Source organism: Cimex lectularius, unplaced genomic scaffold, assembly GCF_000648675.2.
Source record: "Cimex lectularius strain Harlan isolate CLEC.00 unplaced genomic scaffold, Clec_2.1 scaffold14, whole genome shotgun sequence".
Lineage (NCBI taxonomy): Eukaryota > Metazoa > Arthropoda > Insecta > Hemiptera > Cimicidae > Cimex > Cimex lectularius.
The window spans coordinates 2,387,837-2,410,750 of record NW_019392637.1 but is presented as its reverse complement, the minus strand read 5'-3'; the positions used below and the strand labels follow the sequence as shown (position 1 = coordinate 2,410,750).

Sequence of the window (22,914 nt, the reverse complement as noted above, 5' to 3'; positions counted from 1 at the left end):
CCGGATAAACGTCTTTTTACAAGAGCCTGGCATTTCTACTTAACCTTATTTCTTTTCAATCTCCTTATGGTCATGGAATTTGATGGAAGACAATCGTTGAGCTCTTGTCTCTTACTCTTAAACCTAATTGAATTCTAGTGCTTGGTGTCGAGTAATTTTGGCAAAAAACATTGTATGGGCTCCTGTTTTTCTTACTTAATCTTAATTAAAATAGAGGTAGTCAAGGAATTGTGGTATAAGTTTTTTGAAGACTTCTTGCCACCCTTTCTGAGTCCTTGTCGATTCAAGCTCATGTTTAGTCATCCCATCCTTATATAAGGCAATCTTTGAGCTCCTGTCTTTCACTCTTAAACCTAATTGAATTCTAGGTGCTTGGTGTCTACTAATTTTGGCAAAAATCATTGTATGGGTTCCTGTTTTTCTTACGTAACCCTAATTAAAATAGAAGTAGTTGACCAGGTTTAAATTCCCGGTAGTCATTCCATCCTGACAGAAAGCAGTCTTTGAGCTACAGTCTTCCTCTTTTAACCTAATTAAAATCTAACTCCTGGAAGCCGGATAATCCTGTTAGACATCTTTAAACGAACTCCTTTCGCTTCTACTCAATTCTATTTCAATTTTTAGTACTCACGAACAAAATCTGTTTTTTTTTTTTTTTTATTAAGCCTATAGCAATCTCCACCTGCTGATTGTAGAAGAATCCTAATATAAGTCATTTTATTATCTCCTGACTTTTCCTCTTGACCGTAATAAAAATCTAGCTCCTGGCAATCGAAGAATCCTGGTAGAAATTATTATATGAGCTCTTGTCATTGACTGGAGTGACCTGATAAACGACTATGAAGTCATTCCTGCTTCTATTCTAATTAAAGTCTATTTTCTAGTAGTCATGTCATCCTGATAGAAGTTATTCTTTGAGCTTCTGTATTTATTTTTAAATCATAATTAAATCTAGCTTCTGGCAATCTAAGAATTCTGTCATTGCACAGGATTGATAAACTTTTTTTCTGAACTCATGTGATTCCTAGGTAACAGTGAATAAATTCACATGAGTCAAGACGTCCTAATAGTCGTCTAAACCACAGTTTTTGCCACCCTCAGGGGAATCCTGATAAATGTGTTTTTTTGTCAGCACCTTGAGGTCGTACTTAACCTAATGAAAATCTAGCTCCTGGTAGCCGAGGTGCTCTGATATACGTCTTTACAAGAGCACCTGCCAGCTTTCTGAATCCTGAATCTCCTGGTTGTCGTTCCAAACTGAAAGAAGACATTCTTTGAAATTCCAACTTTCTTTCTTAACCTTAATTAAAATCTAACTCCTGGCAATCGAGGAATTCTGATAGATATCTGTGAGCTCCTTTAGTCTCTATCTATCCTTAAATAAATCCTCGCACCTAGTATTCGAAGAATTGTAATAGAAATCATTATATGAGCTTCTGTCTTTCCCTCTTAACCTTAATTACAATATAGCCCCTGCCAGCCAGGAAATCATGATAAATGTGATTTGTTTTACTCTTCTCATTTAAACTCAACCCTGATTAAATCGTAGCTCTTGATAATCAAGAAATGCTGATAGACTCATTACAGGACCACATACCACCCTTTTATAAGTCTACTTTTACTCCCGATTGACACGTCGTCTACCGACACGAGCCATTTCTTCGAGGTGGTGTCGTTCCTATTTAACCTTAGTAAAATCGAGCTCTTGGTTGTCAGGGAATCCTGATAAAAGTAATTCTATGAGTTTCTTTAGTTACTTACCTAATCCTAATTAAATCTTAGCTCCTGGTAGTCAAGGAATCCTGCTATACGTCTCCCTTTGAGCTCATTTAACTCCTACTTAACCCTAATTAAAATCTAGCCTCTCATAGTCGGATTCGCTGATATATACCTTGAAAAGAGCTCCTGTTACTCTTTCGTAATCCTACTTCGATTTTAGCTCCTGATAGTCGGACCATCCTCATAGAAGTCAATCTTTTAATTTTCGTCATACTCTCCTAACACTAATTAAAATATAGCTCTTGCCTGTCAAGGAATTCTGATAGAAATAGATTTATTTACTCCTGATACAATCCATGAAACATTTTTCTGAAAGGAGCTTAAACAAATACGTTGATGGCATTGCTTAATCCTGCTACTATTTTTAAACTTTATTAAGTTGATAAGTATGCCTGCAATTGGTGGAATGTTTTCAACTTGGATTCAACAGGGTTCTGGGTCCGCCGGTTCTCGCGGTTCTTGAAGGTTAGGCGTAGTTCCCCCCTAAGAATAGTGTGTTATTCATAGTAGAAAATTAAAAACCAATTAGGGCGTCCAACTCGGGGGAGGGCACTCAGCCGAGAATTGATACGTTTAAATACAAAACCAAGTGTTCGGCGCCCCTGTTTTCATAGGGCGAGGGGTGGTTCCGTGTTTGGCAAATCCAATCCCGTGGGGGGAGGGTGGTTGAACGGCATTAACACCCCTTCAAAAACCGGGGAGGGCACTCGGAAAAGCAGCTGCGACGTGTTTGTACACGTGCATGACGTTATCAACCCGAATTAACCCCCCACTTGTGGATCTTTCCGGGGGAGGGCATTACTCACTGAAGAGGAGCTGGACAGGTGGACTCTCCCTTTTAAAAGGGAGGAAAGACACGCAATTAATAGACAATAAAAAAAAATATTTATAGATATTCGTTCATATTTACCAATGGGATAACCAAAATGGAAATCGTAAATTAACTGTAAAAAAGGTGAAATTCAGGGCTGGCCTGATGGCATCTGACAATCTTCCGCTTAATTCTTGATTAATGCGTGTTTAATCCAAGAATCCTAAGAGGTCATGCTGCTTAATTCGACAATAATATATTAGGCCTTCATGCCTAATCCTAAGAGGCCTAGCTTCCTAATCTCATAATCATAAGAAGCCTTGCTGCCTAATCTTATAATCATAAGAGGCCATGTTGCTTTATGTTTTAATCATAAGAGGACTTGCTGCCTAATTCGATAATAATCCAACAGGCCTTAATACTAAGAGGCCTTGCTGCCTAATCTTATAATCATAAGAGGCCATGTTGCTTTATGTTTTAATCCTAAGAGGACTTGCTGCCTAATTCGACAATAATCCAACAGGCCTTAATACTAAGAGGCCTTGCTGCCTAATCTTATAATCATAAGAGGCCGTGCTGCCTAATTCTACAATAATCCAATGGGTCTTCATCCTTGATCCTAAGATACCTTACTGCCTAATTCTACAATAATCCAATAGGCAGGAATTCATGCTTAATCCTGAGAGGCCTTGCTGCCTAATCCGACAATAATCCAACAGGCCTTGCTGCCTAATCCGATAATAATCCAATAGGCCTTTAACGTCTAATCCTAAGAGGCCATGTTGCCTAATTCCACGATAATCCAATCGTGCTTAATCTTAAGAGGCTTTGCGGTCTAATCTTATAATCATAAAATGACTTGCTGCCTAATTTGATAATAATGTGTAAGATTTGAAGCCTAATCCAATGATCCTGCGTTCACTTCCTGTGTAATCCTATAGTCCTAAATACCTTACTGCTTAATTCGACAAGAATCCAGTAGCCCTTGCTAATAATACAGTAGCACTGCATGTTTAACAGGCCTTGCAGGTTCATCATCAGGATTAGATGGCAAAGGTTGCAAGATCGTCAGATTAGCCATTAATGACTGCTGCATTATACAAGATTAGGCACCAAACACCAATCGAATTAGGTAACGAAGGTTAGATCATTGAGTTAGGCAAGGTTTCACAGGATTTTAGGTCTATGCAGGATGAATTCAAGATCATTTGAGCAGGTAGCAAGCGCTATGATGATTAGGATCAAAGCCCATGGATTATTATCAAATTAGGCATCCTCTTAGGCTTACAGGATTGGGCATCAAGGTTCGCTGGATTATGGGATTGAGCAGCAAAGGCTACAAGTTCATTGGATTAGTCAGCAAGTCCTGTTAGGATTATAGGATTAGGCATTAAATCATCCTGGATGCTATTGAATTAGATAGCACTGATGATCCAAGTCGATCAAGCTGCCTAATAATAATGCCATCGTTGTTTGAAATTTTTTAAAAAAGGAGAGAAAGAAAAGAATGGATGGACCAGGAATGATTTACGAAATGAGGTCTAACGAGAAATTTTATTTATACATGTCAAAAATACAGAATAAATCATCGAACAGAACTCTCAGTCGTACAAAGCTTCTTCCTGTATAGAGAGAAGAAAAAGGTTATTACTATGTGACGGACTAGTGAATCAAGATGACGCACCGACAGATCGGGTTTGTCGACGTGTTCATAGACAATGTGCTTTGCGAGGGAGGACCTCACATTGGATGAGTACGACTCGCAAAAAGGGCAGGCGAATCGCCTCGTCCTGTAAATGTTCTTGAGACACTTGAACTTGACGTGAATGTAGTACGACTCCCAGCGTTTGTACTTGGCTGAGCACGAACGGCAATTGTACGTCGGTGATGGGATCAGCATGCTCCGCCTCGGCCTGAGGATGCGCTTTTCCCCAATCTCACAGGCCTCTGTCAGAGTCCAATTGAAAAACGCAAAAAAATTTAATTGAAAAACTAAATATATTTTTACCTTCAGACTGTGTGACGTTCCTCGCCGTACATATTTTATTGAGGCAATCGAATGTTGAAGATACAGGTGAACCTTTAAGAAAAAATTCTCAACATTTGAGGAAAAAAAGTTTAATTAAAACCTACTTGGTTCCTGATTTGCGCCAGAGCATCCTGCATTTTGTGTCCCCATTTGATTTTCCTTATCTGTAAAATCTTTTAATTTTTTCTTGTCAATTATCAAAATTTATCTGATTATATCTAATTTTTTTCTTCACTTACCTACTTCTGTACATTTTGGCACTGCCCAGTCATCCCATCCTTTCGGCAATGACATAACGAGTGTTCTGGTTCAACCTTCACAAACACTTCTAGCACTGAGAAAACCTTCACTGCCTCCAGAAAAAAAAATTATCCGGTAATTTTTAACCTGTAAAAAATTATTTTTATGCAAATACTGTTGGATGTGACAACTGTGACAGATCTAAGTGCAGGTGTACTGCCCCCACTGCAAAATTACGACTGAAATTGTAGTCAGATGTAACATCTACAGGTGAAAACTTTACACAAGTTTATCACACTTTGAATATTTTCACAACAGACCCCCCTCCACAAATTTATAAATAAATAAAAAAATCATTAGATGTAATGTCTGTACAGGTGAAAACTTTACACAAGTTTATCGCACATGGAAAATTTTCACAACAGGCCCCCCTCCGCAAATTTATGAATATATAAAAAATCATTAGATGTAATGTCTGAACAGGTGAAAACTTTACACAAGTTTATCACACTGAATATTTTCACAACAGACCCCCACAAATATTCTTACAGAAAATTTTACACAAATTTATCGCACTTGGCATTTTTTCACAAGCTCCCTTCTGCAAATTTGCATTAAAAAAAAAAAAATTAGATTTAACATCAGAACATTACAAAAAATACACAAAAATTTATAAAATTTACACAAGCTTATCGCACTTGGCACATTTCCTCAATAGGCCCAACCATGCAAATTTATAAATAAAAATTATCATCATATGTAATGTCTTGTGCGGGTGAAAACTTTACACAAGTTTATCGCACTTGGAATATTTTCACAACAGGCCTCCCTCCGCAAATTTATGAATAAATAAAAAATCATTAGATGTAATATCTGTACAAGTGAAATATTTACACAAATTTATCACACTTGGAATATTTTCACAACTGACCGCCTCTCCGCAAATTTATAAATAAATAAAAAATCATTAGATGTAATATCTGTACAGGTGAAAACTTTACACAAGTTCATCACACTGAATATTTTCACAACAGACCCCACAAATTTTTGAGTAAATAAAAAGTCATTAGATGTAGTATCTTACAGAAAATTTTACACAAGTTTATCTCACTTGGCATTTTTTCACTAGCTCCCTTCTGCAAATTTGCATTTTAAAAAAAATTATCATTAGATTTAACATCATAATATTACAAAAATACACAAAAATTTATAAAATTTTCACAAGCTTATTGCAATTGGCACATTTCCTCAATAAGCACAACCATGCAAATTTATAAATAAAAATTATCATCATATATAATGTCTTGTGCGGGTGAAAACTTTACACAAGTTTATTGCGCTTGACAAATTTTCACAATAGAACCACTTTTGAATTTTAGTTATTTATTTTTATTATGTGCTGCTTTGCACTACTCATACAGTAATTATTGTATGTAACATACATTTAAAAATAAAATTGCAAATCTATTATTATGTGAATTACAGTGTACAAAACCTTAACGCAAGTAGATATTTTTGCGATTAACCTTCTCTCCCATCTACATATTTGAAAATCTATTGTTAGATGGTTAGAAACAGAAACCTACACAAGTTTATTACAGTTATTTGCGTTCAGGCGTTACAAGTTAATGCAAAAATTAAAAAAAATATATACTTCTAAGAAGTACCCCAAAAACATGGCAAAAAAAATCCTTGCAGATGAACTACAACAAATCATCTACTTATTCAAGGTTACATAGTTAAGGCAATTGGAACAGGACACCAAGTGGACGCAGTCTACCTTGATTTTTCCAAGGATTTTGATAAAATAGGTCATCAACTGCTTACTCTAAAAACTTCATCAACATGAGGTCCATGGAACACTTCTGCAATGAATATCTGACTTTAGTGGAAGATATCAAATTGTCAAAATGGGACTTGAAACATCTCACTGATTTCTGCCACTCCAGGGCTCTTGTTGAGGACCAATTCCTTTCATGATATTTTTATTGTGACTGGGATTTGATGTAATATCGATCAGAAAAGTTGATCACACTTGGCCTGTTTTCACAATGGCTCTGCTAATTTATAAATAAAAAATTATAATTATAAGTAATATCTACAGGTGTAAACTTTACACAAGTTTATCACACTTTGAATATTTTCACAGTAGACTATCTTCCAATTTGTAATTTAAAAAAAATTATCATTAGATGTAACATCTACAGGTGAAAACTTTCCACAAGTTTATCACACTTGAAATATTTTCACAACAGGGCCCCTCTCCACTAATTTAAAAAATCATTAGATGTAAAAACTGTACAGGTGAAAACTTTACACAAGTTTATCACCCTTGGAATATTTTCAGAACAGCCTATTTTAGCAATAGGCCCACTTTTGCATTTTTTTTGTTTGTGCTATGTACTACTTTTGTTGTTACAATATTTTCACATGTCCCCCTCTCCACCAATAGGTATTAAATTTAATATGCATTTAAAAAACTAATAATTAAACAAAATAAACAGCAAATTTGACAATCTTTCGATGAATCATAGTGTGCAAAACCTTAACGCACGTTTATCGCACACTGCGTATTTTTACTATCAGTCTTCTCTCTTCAACAAATTTGAAAATCTATCGGAAAAAAACCTTCACACAAGTTTATCGGACTTGGTATATTTTTCAAGCTCAGGCCTTACAAGTTCAATAAAAATTTAAAAAAATAAAATAAATATTTAAGAAGGTAGGAGAGGAAACAATAGCAAATCAAATATACAATTTTTATTGAAGAACTAGCCACTTTTTTGTTTCTTCCTTCCTTAAATAAGATTTTACAATAGATATATCAGAAATATACAAATGCCAAGTAGTTAATAGAGTTTGGTATTCAGATTCAATTTGTCATCTCTCACAAAAGATTTTATCGATATAAAATGGAGAGAAAAAATAATAATAAAAAAGAGAAAATAAAATGAGGCACCAGATTGTTCTTTTTCTTTTGTTTTATATATATATTTTTTCACATCGACTGAGTCACGTGGAGGGGCGAGATGGCGAGCGGCAGGCCCGCCTCGAGATTCTTCAGCAGCTGGGCGAGCCAGTGTTTCGTCGATTTGTCTTCCTGGAGGCAAGAGGAGAACGTCGAATCCCTCAGCTGATCTGGGAGGCACTGCCTCAACGCCTCACGAGCCCTGATTACAAAAAATTTACAACGTAATTAATTAATTATTAAACAGAGAAAGATGAGAGGCACACCTAGGGTTGTCAGAGAGTCGAAGGTAGCACCGCACCACATGTTTAAGAAGTCTCGCTGACGGGTCTTTCACCAAGGACAGGACCATTTTTCCCTTTAAAAAATTATATATATGATTTTTTTTTAATTGTAAAAATATTAATAATTTTTATTACAAGTATCATTGCCACGTGACTGAAACGGTCGTAGGTCTGGCAGATGTAGTTTAAACCGGAATCGTCAAGGAGTATCTTCTGCAGGATGAAGGTCGCGACTGTCTTGGAGAGCTCGGATCCCGACTCCATTATGCGGAGGCACAAAGGTATGATTTCGGTTGTAAGAAGGAACGTTATGACCTCCTGTTCGTCTGTCTTGACCAGGGCGCCTATCACGCCGAGTGATGTGAGCCTGAGGTACTCAAATGGGCGGGTCTTGGACACGGTGTGGAGGAATGGGTAGAGGAACAAGGGTATGTGCGCCTGGAGGAAGGCGCTGCGCGTCTCCGGGTGGGATGCTACGCACTGGAGAAGCGCAAGGGCATTGCAGACACGGTTGCTCTGGTGAGCGGTGAGCGTCGGGGGGTTGATTACTGGGTAGATATTGATTATCTCCTGGAGCAGTGCTGAGGTCGTTCCGAACGAATGCCATAGCATTGGCGCAAGATCAGGGACTACCTCTCGTTTCTTGCTAAAATAAAAAAAAAAGAATAATTGCAATAATAAAAAAATACAATTACCAACTGGAATTCAAAAGATTTGGTTCAATTTTCACATCCCCCCTACAAAATTAAATCAGAAAAATTTAAATAGGTATAATGTAGGTATAATTTATTAAATATTAATATGAAAAAATATTGCAAATGGATTATTTCAGGAGTTTACATTTATTGCAGTCCTGAAAAGATGGTTTGTCGCACTTTGGTTTCAGCCTCTGTAAAGTGGATAAAAGTGCTTTAGAAATGAATGAACATCCAGACTAAAGACCAAGTGCGATAAAACTTTCCAGGACTTTTTTCAATTAAGTATAAAGTACTGAAATGTGACATTAGTTTTTAGTAGACAGGTTTTTTATGTAATAAAGTATGATTTGACGATAATGAAACATTGTGGGAGTGGATTTGCAAGGTGCCAAGTTGTCCCGCTTAAAAAATGGATGAACACCCAGATTAAGGACCAAGTGCGACAAAACATTCCAAGGCTTTTTTCAATCAAGTATAAAGTTCTGAAATGAGACTTTATCGGACAAAACAGGTTTTTTTTATGTAATAAACTATTATTTTACGATAATGAAATATTGTGGGAATGGATTTGCAAGGTGACAAGTTGGTAGAACTGCTTAAAAAAGATCAACTGCGACAAAACTTTCCGGGACTTTATTCAATCAAGTATAAAGTACTGAAATGAGACATTATCATACAAAACAGGTTTTTTATGTAATAAAGAATGATTTGATAATAATGAAACATTGTGGGAGTGGATTTGCAAGGTGACAAGTTGGCAGGCTTGCTTTAAAAAAGGATGAACACCCAGACTAAAGGCCAAGTGAAACAAAGATATTTCAATACTTTTTCAATAATTTGACATGAAAAATAACCAAATTGTCATGTATTTGATCATGTTTTAATGTTCAAATGCACATTTGTTCGCCTCTGGTTGATGCAGACGTGCCATCCTTCCAGGCTTGGGAGTCTCTTCCCAAAGGTGGATATTTGTCTTTTCCTTGCTTACATTTTGTTTTTGTACTTTTTTTAAAAATAAATCTTTTATATTTTTGTGATGTTACCTCAGCTGTAGGAGTGCATTTTCTCTGGTCGACGAGTTCGAAAGCTCTGAGACCCATTTGTAAATGCTCTCCCGGTCTACCGTCTGCGTCTGTAGCGGGGGGCTCGGCTGTGCGCACATTCTCGCCTCGGGTGAAGCTCGTTTCTGTCTTTATTTCTTCTTCGCCCTCTTGTTTTTTTTCTCTTCTTTTCTTCTGTTTCGGGGTTTTAAGCCATTTTTTTTTTCAAATAGATTTTTCCTTTCAGACGATCGGGGCTATCGTTCGTTCGACGCGAACTGTAAATAAAAGAACCGCGTTGCAACCTCCCGGCGAAACAGGCCGGGGAGGTTGTAAACGAAGTTCTTACAGCTCATCTTCCTATAAATTAACAAATTAAATTAATTACTATTAATTTAATTATAAACAATTTAAAAATTAACAAAATTTCCATTGAAAATGGCTTTCAATGAGATCCGCTCAAAAGAAAATCAAATCCAGATCTTGTTGCGCCACCTTTGTAGTCCAAGTCAAACATAGCGGCGACGGCAATCCCGCCAAAATTCAAACAAGCGAGCCTTAAACCATTTATTTCTTGTACTAACTAATAAATAAAATAATTTTTAAGTTACGACAAATCGTTTAAAAAAAAAAAGATCCTGTTCAAGAAATACCAAATGACAATCATTAATCGGTCATTGGACCCAGTTCAGCAAATACCCAATGACTATATGACTGTTCGTTATTTTGATCGGCCTCACTAAATACCCAATGACTTGATGTCAGATCGTCCATTTCCTTCTGTTCAGGAAATACCCAATGACTAGATGACTGATCGTTCATTTGGTCCACTTCACCAAATATTCAATGACTAGATGACTGATCGTTCATCTGATTCAGTTCACCAAATACCCAATGACTAGATGACGAATTGTATATTTCATGCTGGCTAGCAAATACCCAATGACAGATGACTGATCGTTCGTTTGATCCGGCTCACTAAACATCAAATGGCTAGATGAATGATCGTTCATTTTATCCGGTTCACCAAATATCCAATGATTAAATGACCGATCATTCATTTTATCCGTTTAATAGAAAAATATACATATAACTTACTGTTTATGAGTTTGGTTTTAAAGCGAGAACAGGAGGACCTTTTTATGGATAGTTCGAAAGGAATTTGGCTCCGCCTGTTTTCGGTTTTTCCCGAATGTTAAACCTATCGGTTTCCTCCGGTACTTAAGCGTTTTGTTTGACTTTATAAATATTTATTGACATTATCTTTGTTTTATCTTTATTTTTCCCTTGTTTTTTTTTATTATTATTTTTATTATTTTTTTTTTTATTTACAACATTTTCATGAGCATGTATCTGATGAGGCTGCGCGCCTTGTAAGGGTTGACGATGAGCAGGGTCGAGACGTATTTCTCCACGACGCTCACCTTGTCCTGGAACGCCATGAGTATGGCCAGGTTCCGGACGTCCCACTGGGAGCCGATGCAGAGGGTGAGGAGGGCCTGTCGAGCGTCGTCCGGGTTGGGGGCAGCGTGCCTTATGCCCTGCATTTCCTCGCGTGTCATCATGATCTGACATTAGAAAAACAAAATTAAAAAATTTCACCTTCGAACCCCAATCGGAGAATGCTTACATGGCCGAGGATGCAGAAGACTACGCACTGGTTCCTGTTGAGCATCTCGACCTTGTACCTGAGCCAATTCCGTTCGTCTTCGCTCTGAAAAAGTCAGTATACAAATTGACCAATCTTTCATCCAACAAAATCCAACGAAACATGTGGTAAAACCAAACATCAATGCCCTTTTCCCTTTACTTTTTAAAAAAGTTTGTTTTTTTTTTCATTAAAAAACAACTACAATGACAAACAATTAGGAAGATTATGAAAAATCTACATTTTTCATTCTTTACATCAACAGCTTGGAGAAAAGAAAAAAAAAACGCTACGAATATCCCTACCCGAAAGTCAGGTTTCAAACTTTTCATATATCGATGATGATGAAAGATTGTAAAAAATACAATTTATCATCATTAAAACAATAGCTTGGAGAAAATCAGACCCCTCGTACGAGAAAAAAAAATCAGCAGCAATCATTTCTAATTTGACTCACGTATTGCCAGTTTTCAAATATGTCAGAATAGCGCATGTGGAAGGATTCGCGCTCGTCCTCCGACCCGATGTCCGTATTCGCCTCGGCCGCCTTTTCGTCTTCATTGGTTATGATCGATGTGGAGGGCGAACCGCAAAAGTACGTGTCGTACTCCTATAAAAAAATATAAATATACACCAGTACACGGTACAGTCCTGGTACATCGCACCTCTTCGGAAGCGTCGACTCTCCTGTCGTCCTCCTCCCTAACGGGCATGTCGTACCCGTGTGTCACCTCTTACAAATCATCGATTAACGAACCTTCAGGGGAAAAAAATTAGAAAAAAATACCGTTTTCTTGGTTGTCCGAATGGTCGTGCATCCTATCCAAATGGTGATCGTTGTGCTGAAGGTGCTCACCATCTGACGGGCTGATATCCGATATGAGGTCAGCGTCGGACTCATTTCCTAGTGGTTGAATATGGGGACAAAATTATTGTTGTTTTGGTACAAAATCGTAATTGGCCCGCTGAGTTTCGCTTTGTGTGAAATGTGCCGATTTAGCTATGATTCTGTTGAAAATTGGTTGAATCGTTCATTCCTTTGAACCCGTGAAGCAAATACCCATTGACTAGACGACTGATCGGTTTTGTTTGATCCGGCTTACCAAATACCCAATGACTAGTTGTCTGATCGTTCATTGGGTCTTGTTCAGCAAATACCCAACGACTATATAGTGATCGTTATTTTGATCCGGCTCACTAAATACCCAATGACTAGACGACTGATCGCTCATTTCGTTCTGTTCACCAAATACCCAATGACCAAACTGCTGACATCAAATTTGGATGACTTCTTACCAGATTCACGACAAGACAGATAACCCTTTTCAACTCGTTCAAGAAAATATTCAACGAACAGGTCATTTCTTACCCGATTGATGATAGAACCGTTCGTTCCCTTGATCTAATTCTCCAGCAGACTATTTCATGCGCTAAATGTTTTTTTTCATAAACTGCCTATTACGCGCACTTATAAAGCTCCATTGGGCACATTTCAAGACACAGCGAGACCAAGCGGACTTGTGTTTGCGTTTTTTCTTCTTTTTTTCACCTGTGAAAATGTTGGTGACGACTCCGGTCTTGTTCTTCTGGGTCATTTCCCCCTGGTTCATCTGGTTTAAAAAAAATCATCAAGATCTTTTTTTGAAAAATGGCGCTAAACTTACCATGCTTTCGTCGTGCATCCTTGGGTCCAAAGGCGTCGCTGGTTTTTCTCTGTTGTAGGACACTCGTAATTTAGACTTATGTTTGAAGTTTGTCTTTTTTTAATGTTTTTTTAGATAAATGGTGTGTAATAAATTTTTTATTTTTATTTAAAACCTTGTAGGTGGGGGGGGGGTTGAAAAAACATTTGTTGCGGGAAGGTTTTCTTTCTCTCTTGTCTCGATTTCGCGCCAATTTTTAAAAAGTCGTCTTTAGGAGGAAACTGTACAACTTCCAAAAATTTATTTAAGAAATAGGCAAAATTTTTTTTCAATATATTTTTTAATGATACATAATAATTCAATCTATAATGCTGTTTTACAAATTTTTTTACAATATATAAAATAAATATATGATCGTACTATACACATTGTTTAGTTATTTATTTTGTTTTTTAAATATATTATTAATTGTTCTTTTAACCCAAATTAACCCAGAAATATTGACTAATGTTTACTTTTGTTTAAAATTATATTTATGTACAAATTTGGCTAGAGATTGAGCTGTTTTACAATGAAAACAAACAGTTTTTTCCACCAAAAAAAAAATCTATTTTTTTTTGGTTGTCTTTTTTAAAATTTATATATAAACATTGACTAAATTATTTAAATAATATATATTTTTGTTTTAATTTGATTAGATGATTTTTCGTTGTTTTTATAGTCCGTCGAGACTAGTGGGGGACGAGGAGTCAGGTTGGAAAAGAGGAACTTTTTAGGAAGAAAGGAAGATCAAAAAAACAAAAAACTGTCAATTTTGGTTGTTGGTTTTGGACAAAAATTGGATCGAGTTTTTTCGTTTTGTTTGTTTTGGATGTGCAGGTGTTTGAGGGGTCTAGCGTGCGGAGACTTTCCTGAGGTTGTTGCGTCCACCGAACCCCCTTATGGACCGAAGCAGCTCCTCCCTTGGGTCGTTGACGGTTTCCGGGATCCGCTTGTGGTACGAAGCCGGGTTCAGGTCGACGACCGATGTGTACCTCTTGGTCGGCTGGCACCCGAAAAGGTACGATGAGGACGGCCTCTGGTTCTCCATTTTGTAGGGTTTCTTCAGTTCGACTGATCGAACGACGGGCGGCCTCGGGTCCCTCTCTAGTATCTGTTTGAGAGGTTTTGTGTTCCCGGTGTCGAGGGTCTTGTATGCGATCGTCCTCGGACCTTTGAAGCTCTGGCTGCACTGGACCGGCTTGGGGACTTTGCATGGGGGTTTGGCCTGCTGGTCGGACTTGACGGGCTGCTTGGCGCCGAAAACGTAGTCCTTGTCTGACTTGATGCTCACTTGGCGTTTAGGACGCTCGCCCCACGTGGAAAGCGAAAGGTTCACCTTTGGCCTCTGGTACACGTTCCTCCCGTTCGACCTTAAAAAATAAAAAAAATAAAAAATAAAAAAACACAAACACATTACAATACAAAATTACTTTTCTCCGACGGTGTTCATAGCTCCCTGTGACTGGCTCAGCTGCGGCAATATACTCCTTAAAACCTGGAAAAGGAAATTTCGTTAAGTGCCGAAGTTTTGCATATAACGGTCGAAGTGGGCTTAAATCGAGCCCATTATAACCTCCTAACAACACGCGGGTTCGCGTAACCTCAAAACCGCAAAGATGAACAAGCAAACGAACTTTTTGAATCTTTTACAGACTGCGGGAACCGTGCCCAAAGATCAATGATCATATGATCAGTTTCTATGACTAATGAATAATAATATTTTTTTGTATGAATTAAGTTAACTGTCAGACTAATTAGGACACAACCCTAACCTGTACAATGTAATGTTTGGTTTTTAAGCAATCTTTGATTCTACGAATACTGCTTTATAATTAATGATCATATGATCAGTTTCTTTGTCTAATGATCAATCAGAATAAAGATTTGGGGTATTAAAAACCGAACTGTAAAATAATAGGACATAACCTAACCTGAACAAAGTAATGTCTGGATTTTACGAAATTTTCTTCGATGCTTTGAATAATTCTTAGTGATCAATGATCACATGAATAGTTTCTTTGACTAATTATTAATCACAATAAAGATTTTGGTTATAAATTAAGTGAACTATCAGACTGCTTGGAGAGAACTTAACCTGTATAATGAAATAACTGGATTTTAAGAAATTTCTTTTGATTCTATGAATGCTACTTTATGATCAACGGTCATGTGATCAGTTTCTTTGACTAATAATAAATCATAATAAATTTTTTTGGGTGAATACCGAAACTGTTAAACAGGTAGAATTTAACCTAACCTGTACATTGAAATAACTGGATATTCATAAATTTCGTTTGATTCTATGAATACTACATTATGATCAATGATCATATATCAGCTTCTTCAAATAATGAACCTACGAACGATCTACGAATACTACTTTACGATTAATGATTATATGATCAGTTTCTTTGATGGGTATGAATAGCCGAACTGTAAAACAATAGAACAAATAACCTAACTTGAACAATGTAATATCCTGATTTTAAACAATTTCCTTCGATTGTACGAATACTGCTTTATGATTAATGATCAATCAGAATAAAAATTTTGGGTATGAATAACCGAACTGTAAAATAATAGGATATAACCTAACCTGAAAAAAGTAATGTCTTGATTTTCAGAAATTTCCTTCCATTCTTTGAACACTACTTTATGATTTATGACCAGTTTCTTTGACTAATGATCAACCTTTTTTTACTGTTTGAATCTTTACCTGTAAGGATTGCAGCCCAGTTTCCTCACAGTCAAGGGTCCTGCTATCATTTTCTGCCAAATCTACTACAGAAAAAACAAATCATGTTTTGCTTGGATTTTGCCGAATGACTGTGATGATGATGGGGGCTTACCGGCAACGCTGAGCTCGCTGCTCGTCTTCCGGAGGCTCGGCTCTTCCTGGGTTTCGACTAGATTCGTGTTGCTAGCGCTGAACCTCGTTCTGGCGAGATTGCCGGCTTGGGACGCGGACCGTTTCACCGGTGAGCAGTGCCTCGCCTGTTCAGCGAACGAGCTCCTCCTCGCTATGTTCGTTTCGAACTTCTTGGGTGATTTCTGGTCGGTCTTGTACGCCGTGATCTTGAAGCCGACCCTGTTCTCCTGGATGGGCTGTTTGCTCTGGAGGACGTGGGTGAGCTCGGCGACGACTGCCTGCCTCTCCTTCGTCACCGATGAGACTGGAGGAGGTGGTGGACGTACACTCTCGGCGACTACAGGTTCTTCGTTCGTCTTATAGAAAACCTCTTTGATCCCGACCGTCATGGTCGAGTATTCCGTGACTGTCGGTGAAGAGGTCTCATCCCTGAATGTCGGCGGTGCTGGCAGTTTGTACTCCCAGTTGAAAGGGTCCTCGTTCTGGGGTGTCTCGGGGGTCGGAATGTTGTTGGCGAGTTCTGGCGATTCGGCGATGTCGACCCCTGACTCGAGGCTCACGTGCTCCCTCGTCGCCTGTTCAAACATGCGTTCGATCTCCTCTTCGATTCTGTCCGCCTCGAGGTCGCTCAACGAGCAGGGTTTCGACTCGGCCCTCTTATCCGAGGAGTAAGGATCGATGTACACGGACGTCGGGTCGGACCTCAGGCCCTCTACGAAAAAGAACACAAAATAATTTAGTTAAACAATACTTACACAAACAAAAACAGAACAAACATTTTACAATACTACTACAAAGGTTCGAACTTTACCTGTCGCCAACAACTCCAAGACCCAACCTCGAACCCTCGTACCATCGGTTTGGATAATAGGTTTTAAAATTTTACATATTTTTTCTATTATGAAAGCCAGGACTACACAGGATCTAACTTCCAGGCAAGAAACATACAACGAAACAACTAAATACCATCGGTAGAACAGGTGACCACCAGGTTTGACTAGGTTATATTAACAAAACAAGCATTGACATTCAATTTAAGCCAGTATAATACAAAATTGAGCTTTCTTTTAAGGGTAAAATGTTTGAATGTAATTGTTTGAAAGAAGAATATTTTAGAAAACGGATAAATTATCGATAATATAACTTGCAACACCAAGATCGACTAGGTTATGTTTGTAAAAAAACCTGAATAATTATTTTATCAAAAGTTTCCCAATTTTAGACAGTTCTCATAAAGAAAATAAATAAATTTAGCTGTTTGGATCAAAAATGTTTAATAGAACGAACATTTAATTTAGGGTAGAACGTGTAACCAGTAGATTTGACCAGGATATGCTAGAAAAACAAGCTTTAATTATTTACAGTAAGCCAGAATCGTACAAACTTTAACTTTCCTGGGGGTTAAAATGTATAAATGTTTTAATTGTTTGAAAGAAGAATAATCAAGAAAACAGAAAAATTATTGATAAAAACTTGAAACCACTAATATTGACTAAGTTATGTCTGTGAAAACACTTAAATTTCAGGAAAATAATTTCCCATAGATCGACTAGGTTATAATATATAGAATTTTTTTTACTTTGATAAAAAAACTATTCGTTTTAGACCAGTTCGCCGTCTTGGCTGGACAAAAAAATCTCCATGTTCTTCCAGGCCTGTTCGTGCTCCCTCCTAGTAACCAGAAAGTTTTGTACGGGTACCCTGTATACGTATACAGGGTCGGGCGATAGGCACGTGCAATAATCCGAAATTTCCGTTTTGAACTTTTGTGTATTTTCTTTGGTGGGCTGTTCCGAAACTGAATTATCATTGCACTGTGTTGATGTGGGTAATTCGCGTGATGTTGTAGGTTGTTCTGTGTTGGCTTGATGAATTAATGGTTTATCTATGTTGTTTGAATTGATTTCATCTTGGGATCGGTTCACCTTTATATTTGAGGTTACAGTAGTCATCGGATTTTGAGGTTTTACAGGGCTTTCGTAAAAATCAAGCAGTTCTTTGAATTTTGGCTTGGATTTGGCTTCTACAGGATGCGTACCTGTGTTGGGTTCTACTTGTTCCGCTGTGTCACTACAAAGCGTGGGTTCGGGTACGGCGAGTCGTGCGCCTGGCGGCAGGGTCCGGACTGTCCTAGGCGTGGAAGGTTCTTCCTTTTCCTCGACTATTGCCACGGGGGGCGGAGGTGCTGGTTTTTTCTTTCGACCTGACAGATGAATAATAGTTTAGACGGTTTAGAATTGAAATTGAAGGCGGTGAAACTTACTAGGTGCGAGGGAGGAGGTGCTCTGCGCGGGCTTCATCCCCGCCTGGGACGTTGAAGCGTGGTGCAGGTTTGAAAGACTACGTGAAAGCTTGTTCATCGGCTTTTCACTCGGCAGTTTGCTCCGCCTCGGCAGGGAATCGGGCAGACTGCTAAAAAATGACAAAAAATAATAAAAAGTAGAGGGAAAAAGGCGATATGATTTGTACACCGACCTGTGGTTGGATTCGGGCCCTTCGCTCAGAACTGAGGCCTCATGGTAGCCGGAGCTGTCGGAGGACGTGCGAGAATGGCATATAACAGTGGTGGTCTTCTTAGGATCCTCCTCTCCCTTTTTGGGCTGGACCGGAGGCTTGGGGGCTGGCCTCCGTTTCCTGACCGGTCTAGAAGGTTGGACGGGGTTACGAGGAGAGATGGAGCTGTCGGGGCTTAGGCTTCTCGAACTGCTTTCACTCTATGATAAACAATTCAAAATAAACATTACAATAAGCTCAAAGCACAAGAAAAAATAATTTTGTACAAATAAACTATAAAATCTTGAAGAAAAGGCAAAACAAGTTGGAATTGACTAGGTTATGTTGGCAAAAAGAGAGATTTTAGACATTCCAAAACAGCATTTAACAATAACCCTTTCCAATTTGATCGCTTACAACGGAAACTATAAAAACCCGAAGGAAAGACGAACCAGGTTAGAATCGACTAAGTTGTGCTGACAAAAACGAGGTTTTTAACCTTTTCAAGTCAAAATTTAAAAATCATCCCTTCCCGTTTTATAGTTCACAAAGAAAGTCGTCAAATTTGACAATAAACCGGCAATAATAAACTATAAAAACTATAAAGCCAAGAAGAAAAGGTAAACAGGCTAGAAACGACTGGGTTATGCGTTATGCTGACAAAAAGCGATATAGAGCTTTTTGAAAAGAGAATCTTAACAATATTCCTCTCTCTTTCTATCATTTTCTATCATCACATTGAAACTCGTCAAATTCGACAACAAACCGACAATTATAACAACTAAAAAACCCTAAGCAAAAGGCAAAACCGGTTAGAATCAGCTAAGCTATATTGACAAAAAAGTAAGATTTTAACCTTGTCAAGACAGAATGTTAACAATTAACCATTCCTTTTTTATAATTTACAATTGGAACTCGCCAAATTCGACAATAAACCATAAAAACTATTAAATTCTGAAGACAACACAAGACAGATTACAATCGACTAGGTAATGTTAACAAAATACGAGATTTTAGCCATTTCAAGGCAGCATTTTAACAATTTAATAATTTCCTTTCCCTTTTAATAATTTCCAATTGAAGGTCATCAAAGAATGATAATAAATAGACAATAATAAACTATAAAACTCTGAGGAAAAGGCGAAATTAGTTAGAATCTGCTAGGTTATATTGTAAAAAAATAGAGAGATTTTAGCCTTTTCAAGACAGAATTTTAACAATTATCTTTATCTTTTTATAATTTAAAATGTGAGTACTCTAATTTGGCAATAAACCGACAATAATAAAACATAAAACTATTAAATTCTGAAGACAACGCAAGACAGATTAGAATCAACTAGGTTATGTTGACAAAAAGCGAGATATTCCCATTTTCAAGACAAAATGTTAAGAATATTCATTTATAATTAACAATGCAAGTCGTAGAAGTTGACAATAAACGATCAATAATAAACCATAAAAATTATAAAATTTTGAAGAAAAGGCAGAAATTGTTAGAATCGGCTGGGTTATTTTGACAAAGGCGATATTTTAGCCTTTTCAAGACAATTTTAACAAAATTCATTTTCGTCTTTTCCCGTTTACATTACGTCGGCAAAGAAGACAATAAATGAAGAGTAATAAACTATAAAATTGTGAAAAAAAGGAATAAAAGGCTAGAATCGTCTAGGTTATGTTGACAAAAAGCAAGATTTTAGCTTTTTCAGGACAAAATGTTAACAATATTATTTTCTTTTTTATGGTTTACAATGAAAGTCGTCGAAGTTGAAAATAAACGAACAGTTATAAACCATAATAACGACAAAATCTATTTATTAAAAAAAAAGTTAAAATTGATTAGGTTATGTTTTAGAAAAGTCAAAATTTCCGCCTTTTCAAGCTGAATTTAAAGAATATTTCATTTTTCTTTTATAATAAACAATTAACGCTTTCAAATTTGGCAATTATCCAATGATAATAAACAATAGAAACAATAAAATACTAAAGAAAAAACAGGGAGGTTAGAATCGTCTAGGTTATGTTGAAGTTATGCTTTTTGTGCTATTTTTATGCTTTCCAAGATTTGAAGTTTGCTCCAACTTACAGATTTCGAATTGTAGTTCTTCATTGCAAGTATGTCCTCGGTGGATATGGCGCTCGGGACAGACCTGGACGACACCATGGATACCTGGTTGTGTCCGTACTCTGCGACCGAAAGGTCATCGTAGAGGGCTGGCCCGTCGAGCTGTTCTAAAAAAAAAATTTTAAAAAAGTTTTTGATCGGTTTGTTTCACCTCAAAGAAGGACTTACTTGGATGCTTCAGCGTGTACTTGCCCGGATCGAGCTCCTTCTCCCTGCACGCCTGTTTCAGTATCTCGGACATGGTCGTACGGCCCGAGACCCTGGTCACGTACAGTTGGTTCCTGGGGAGGTTCACTTGGAACCTGTACGTCTGTTCGAACGGCTGTGTCACCTGCTTGAGTGAGATCTTGTTTGCCGGGTTCTGAACAGCCTGGTTCTTCGGAACGATGTGTACTGTCCATGTGTCCAGAGCGCCTTGACAAAAAAAATTAAAATTTGGTATACCTAATGGTTTTTACAGAGAAGAACCATTCGGAAGTTTATTATTCAAGGAGGATTGGCATCGATGACTTGAGAATCACACGCCTTGAATTCTAATGTATGTTAATTGAAAAAAACAAAAAAACAAGGTCCGAAGGTTCTTCGTTTCTTAAACAATAATTTTTGTATTATTATACAGAAGGTACTCACCGATAGGCGTACTCGGCTTATAGGGAAGAAGACCTGTCTCACCGTAGGGCTGGAGGATATGACCTGCAGGCGAGATCTTGTACGTGGTGGTCAGGTGCACCAGGAGGTCCATCATAGGGGTCCTGTAAAAAAAATAAAATAAAGAAGCATTATAAATTTTATATGAATTCGCGGACCTTGATAGCTGAGGAGAAAGTCAATTTTCGGTTACACCCCGAAAGGGGAAAATCTCATTAGGTTTGCCTTAATTGAGTGGGGGCCCGCGTGGCATCGCCGGATTTTCTTTTTCCTCTCACCGGCCTGCGATGACCCGCGGTGGGCGTGGACGGGTGATATCACCGGGGTGATTTCATCGGTTTTTCGATTACGGAACACGCCCTGGGAAAACGGCAGTCTAATGGGATCCTTTCCCAGGGGGTTTGGGGCCTATCCCACGGCGTTTCACAAAAGGATCATCGCTGGATAAAACAAAGACGGAGAGCCGAAAATAAAGCGCGGAGAAACGACTGAACTAGAGGCGTCAAAGATATTCCACCCTGTATTCGTGAGCCAGAAACTATAATGAGTTCGTTTAGTTTCGCTTCTTTTCACTAAAGACTAAAGTGATACAAGACCAAAATAAGAAGAACCCTAGATAATCAATCTAGGTACCAGTACCAGTAGTAAACCAAGATCGCAGTAGGTCATCAGGTCCCATGTTATTCAACGGATTAAAACCTTCCAGTCCGTTAAGTCTCGCTTGTTTTCTAAAATTAATGGTATAAAATGCATAAAGAACAAATTGTCCAAAAATTGGAAGGATTGTCTCTTCGTTATTGACATAGCTGACCAATAAAAGAAAGTAACCGAGGTCATTTTTGCCAGTACCACTTCGGCAGCGATGACCATGGGTCCGGTTAGTTTCGCTTCTTTTCACACATGACCAAAGGGTTACAAGTCCAAAATAGGTGAAACGCTGGACAATCAGTTGCAACCAAACCGTACCTAGTTTGCGGTAGGGCATCAGGTCCTATGATATTAAACTGATTAAAAACCTTTGTTTCGTAAAATTTCGTTTTTTTCCCCAACTCTTAATAACATACATAAACACACACAAAACATTTAACGACATTTGCCTTCATTATTGAAACACTTGAGCTCTTATTGCTGGGATGTTTTGGGTAGTACAGGACTAGTACGGTGATGATCAAGGGTCCGGTTTGTTTCGCTTCTTATCAACCGTGATTAAATGTCCAAAAGTATATAAATAGGAGAAAGATGGGCGGCCGGTTATTGTTAAACCGTGACCCCTAGGTCATCGGGTTTGTACTCCCGTGCCTATCCCGCCAGTCCGATCAGTCTCGCTTCTTTTTCAATTTGTCAGACATGGCGCGAACGGGATAAACCACTGTCGGAAAAGACTCTAATGACATAATGATGACGCCTTAATGGTTGCGCAATGATCTAGGGTCCGCGACGTTCCGCTTTTTCTTAACAAAAAAAACTCTTAATCCATCCTTACCTCCTGTCCACGCTCATCTTAACCCTGCTTCCGTTCGGAAGGACGAGTCGAAGGTCCATGTTTCCTGCTAGCATGTCAGGCGGCGTGTCCTCTGTCACCAGGTGCGGTGGGCTCATC

The 22,914-nt window shown here is 38.0% G+C and overlaps 4 protein-coding genes across 9 annotated transcripts in view; all 4 read right to left on the bottom strand.

Moving 5' to 3' along the window:
* Positions 1-4,136: 4,136 nt before the first annotated feature.
* On the bottom strand, positions 4,137-7,359 carry LOC106671905. Of its 3 annotated transcripts, XM_014402878.2 has the most exons (5): positions 4,859-7,359; positions 4,724-4,792; positions 4,599-4,670; positions 4,275-4,537; positions 4,137-4,212 (listed from the first exon to the last, which is right to left on the bottom strand). In XM_014402878.2, the coding sequence occupies exons 1-5, from the start codon at positions 4,911-4,913 to the stop codon at positions 4,192-4,194; spliced, it is 480 nt and encodes a 159-aa protein (XP_014258364.1). In that variant the 5' UTR covers positions 4,914-7,359; the 3' UTR covers positions 4,137-4,191. The 3 variants fall into 3 exon arrangements, with proteins under 3 accessions (XP_014258364.1, XP_014258363.1, XP_024083311.1); XM_014402877.2 differs by having other exon boundaries at positions 4,143-4,537; XM_024227543.1 differs by having other exon boundaries at positions 4,143-4,537; positions 4,724-4,783.
* A 245-nt stretch (positions 7,360-7,604) lies between these two features.
* LOC106671902 (CCR4-NOT transcription complex subunit 9) lies at positions 7,605-10,186 on the bottom strand. The gene is made up of 4 exons (XM_014402874.2): positions 9,853-10,186; positions 8,247-8,757; positions 8,094-8,185; positions 7,605-8,029 (listed from the first exon to the last, which is right to left on the bottom strand). The coding sequence occupies exons 1-4, from the start codon at positions 9,969-9,971 to the stop codon at positions 7,858-7,860; spliced, it is 894 nt and encodes a 297-aa protein (XP_014258360.1). The 5' UTR covers positions 9,972-10,186; the 3' UTR covers positions 7,605-7,857.
* A 924-nt stretch (positions 10,187-11,110) lies between these two features.
* Positions 11,111-13,338, bottom strand: LOC106671904. The gene is made up of 7 exons (XM_014402876.2): positions 13,162-13,338; positions 13,047-13,107; positions 12,285-12,401; positions 12,163-12,230; positions 11,955-12,107; positions 11,480-11,563; positions 11,111-11,417 (listed from the first exon to the last, which is right to left on the bottom strand). Exons 1-7 carry the CDS (start codon positions 13,177-13,179, stop codon positions 11,178-11,180), a joined length of 741 nt encoding a protein of 246 aa, XP_014258362.1. The 5' UTR covers positions 13,180-13,338; the 3' UTR covers positions 11,111-11,177.
* Positions 13,339-13,842: 504 nt separating this feature from the next.
* The window catches only part of LOC106671899 (flocculation protein FLO11), a 60,616-nt gene continuing 51,544 nt past the window's right edge, over positions 13,843-22,914 (bottom strand). For all 4 annotated transcript variants that reach the window (XM_024227484.1, XM_014402871.2, XM_024227491.1 and 1 more), the window contains 11 exons: positions 22,798-22,914; positions 21,297-21,418; positions 20,835-21,080; positions 20,628-20,773; positions 18,527-18,765; positions 18,315-18,463; positions 18,090-18,254; positions 16,032-16,763; positions 15,899-15,963; positions 14,613-14,677; positions 13,843-14,552 (listed from right to left, as the gene is read on the bottom strand). In XM_024227484.1, coding sequence (XP_024083252.1) covers positions 14,033-14,552; positions 14,613-14,677; positions 15,899-15,963; positions 16,032-16,763; positions 18,090-18,254; positions 18,315-18,463; positions 18,527-18,765; positions 20,628-20,773; positions 20,835-21,080; positions 21,297-21,418; positions 22,798-22,914 — 2,566 coding nt within the window. In that variant the 3' untranslated portion in view covers positions 13,843-14,032. The remainder of the gene's footprint in view (positions 14,553-14,612; positions 14,678-15,898; positions 15,964-16,031; positions 16,764-18,089; positions 18,255-18,314; positions 18,464-18,526; positions 18,766-20,627; positions 20,774-20,834; positions 21,081-21,296; positions 21,419-22,797) is intronic.

Coding starts and splice junctions, on each gene's coding strand:
- LOC106671904 (XM_014402876.2), bottom strand. Junction 12,231..12,284: donor TTCGGACAACCAAGAAAACG/GTATTTTTTTCT, acceptor ATGATTTGTAAG/AGGTGACACACGGGTACGAC. Junction 11,564..11,954: donor TATTTGAAAACTGGCAATAC/GTGAGTCAAATT, acceptor TGACTTTTTCAG/AGCGAAGACGAACGGAATTG.
- LOC106671905 (XM_014402877.2), bottom strand. CDS start 4,913: ATGTCATTGCCGAAAGGATGGGATGACTGGGCAGTGCCAAAATGTACA. Junction 4,793..4,858: donor GCCAAAATGTACAGAAGTAG/GTAAGTGAAGAA, acceptor AAAAATTAAAAG/ATTTTACAGATAAGGAAAAT. Junction 4,671..4,723: donor TGGCGCAAATCAGGAACCAA/GTAGGTTTTAAT, acceptor TTTTTCTTAAAG/GTTCACCTGTATCTTCAACA.
- LOC106671902 (XM_014402874.2), bottom strand. CDS start 9,971: ATGTGCGCACAGCCGAGCCCCCCGCTACAGACGCAGACGGTAGACCGG. Junction 8,758..9,852: donor AATGCACTCCTACAGCTGAG/GTAACATCACAA, acceptor TTTTTATTTTAG/CAAGAAACGAGAGGTAGTCC. Junction 8,030..8,093: donor CGACTCTCTGACAACCCTAG/GTGTGCCTCTCA, acceptor TTTTGTAATCAG/GGCTCGTGAGGCGTTGAGGC.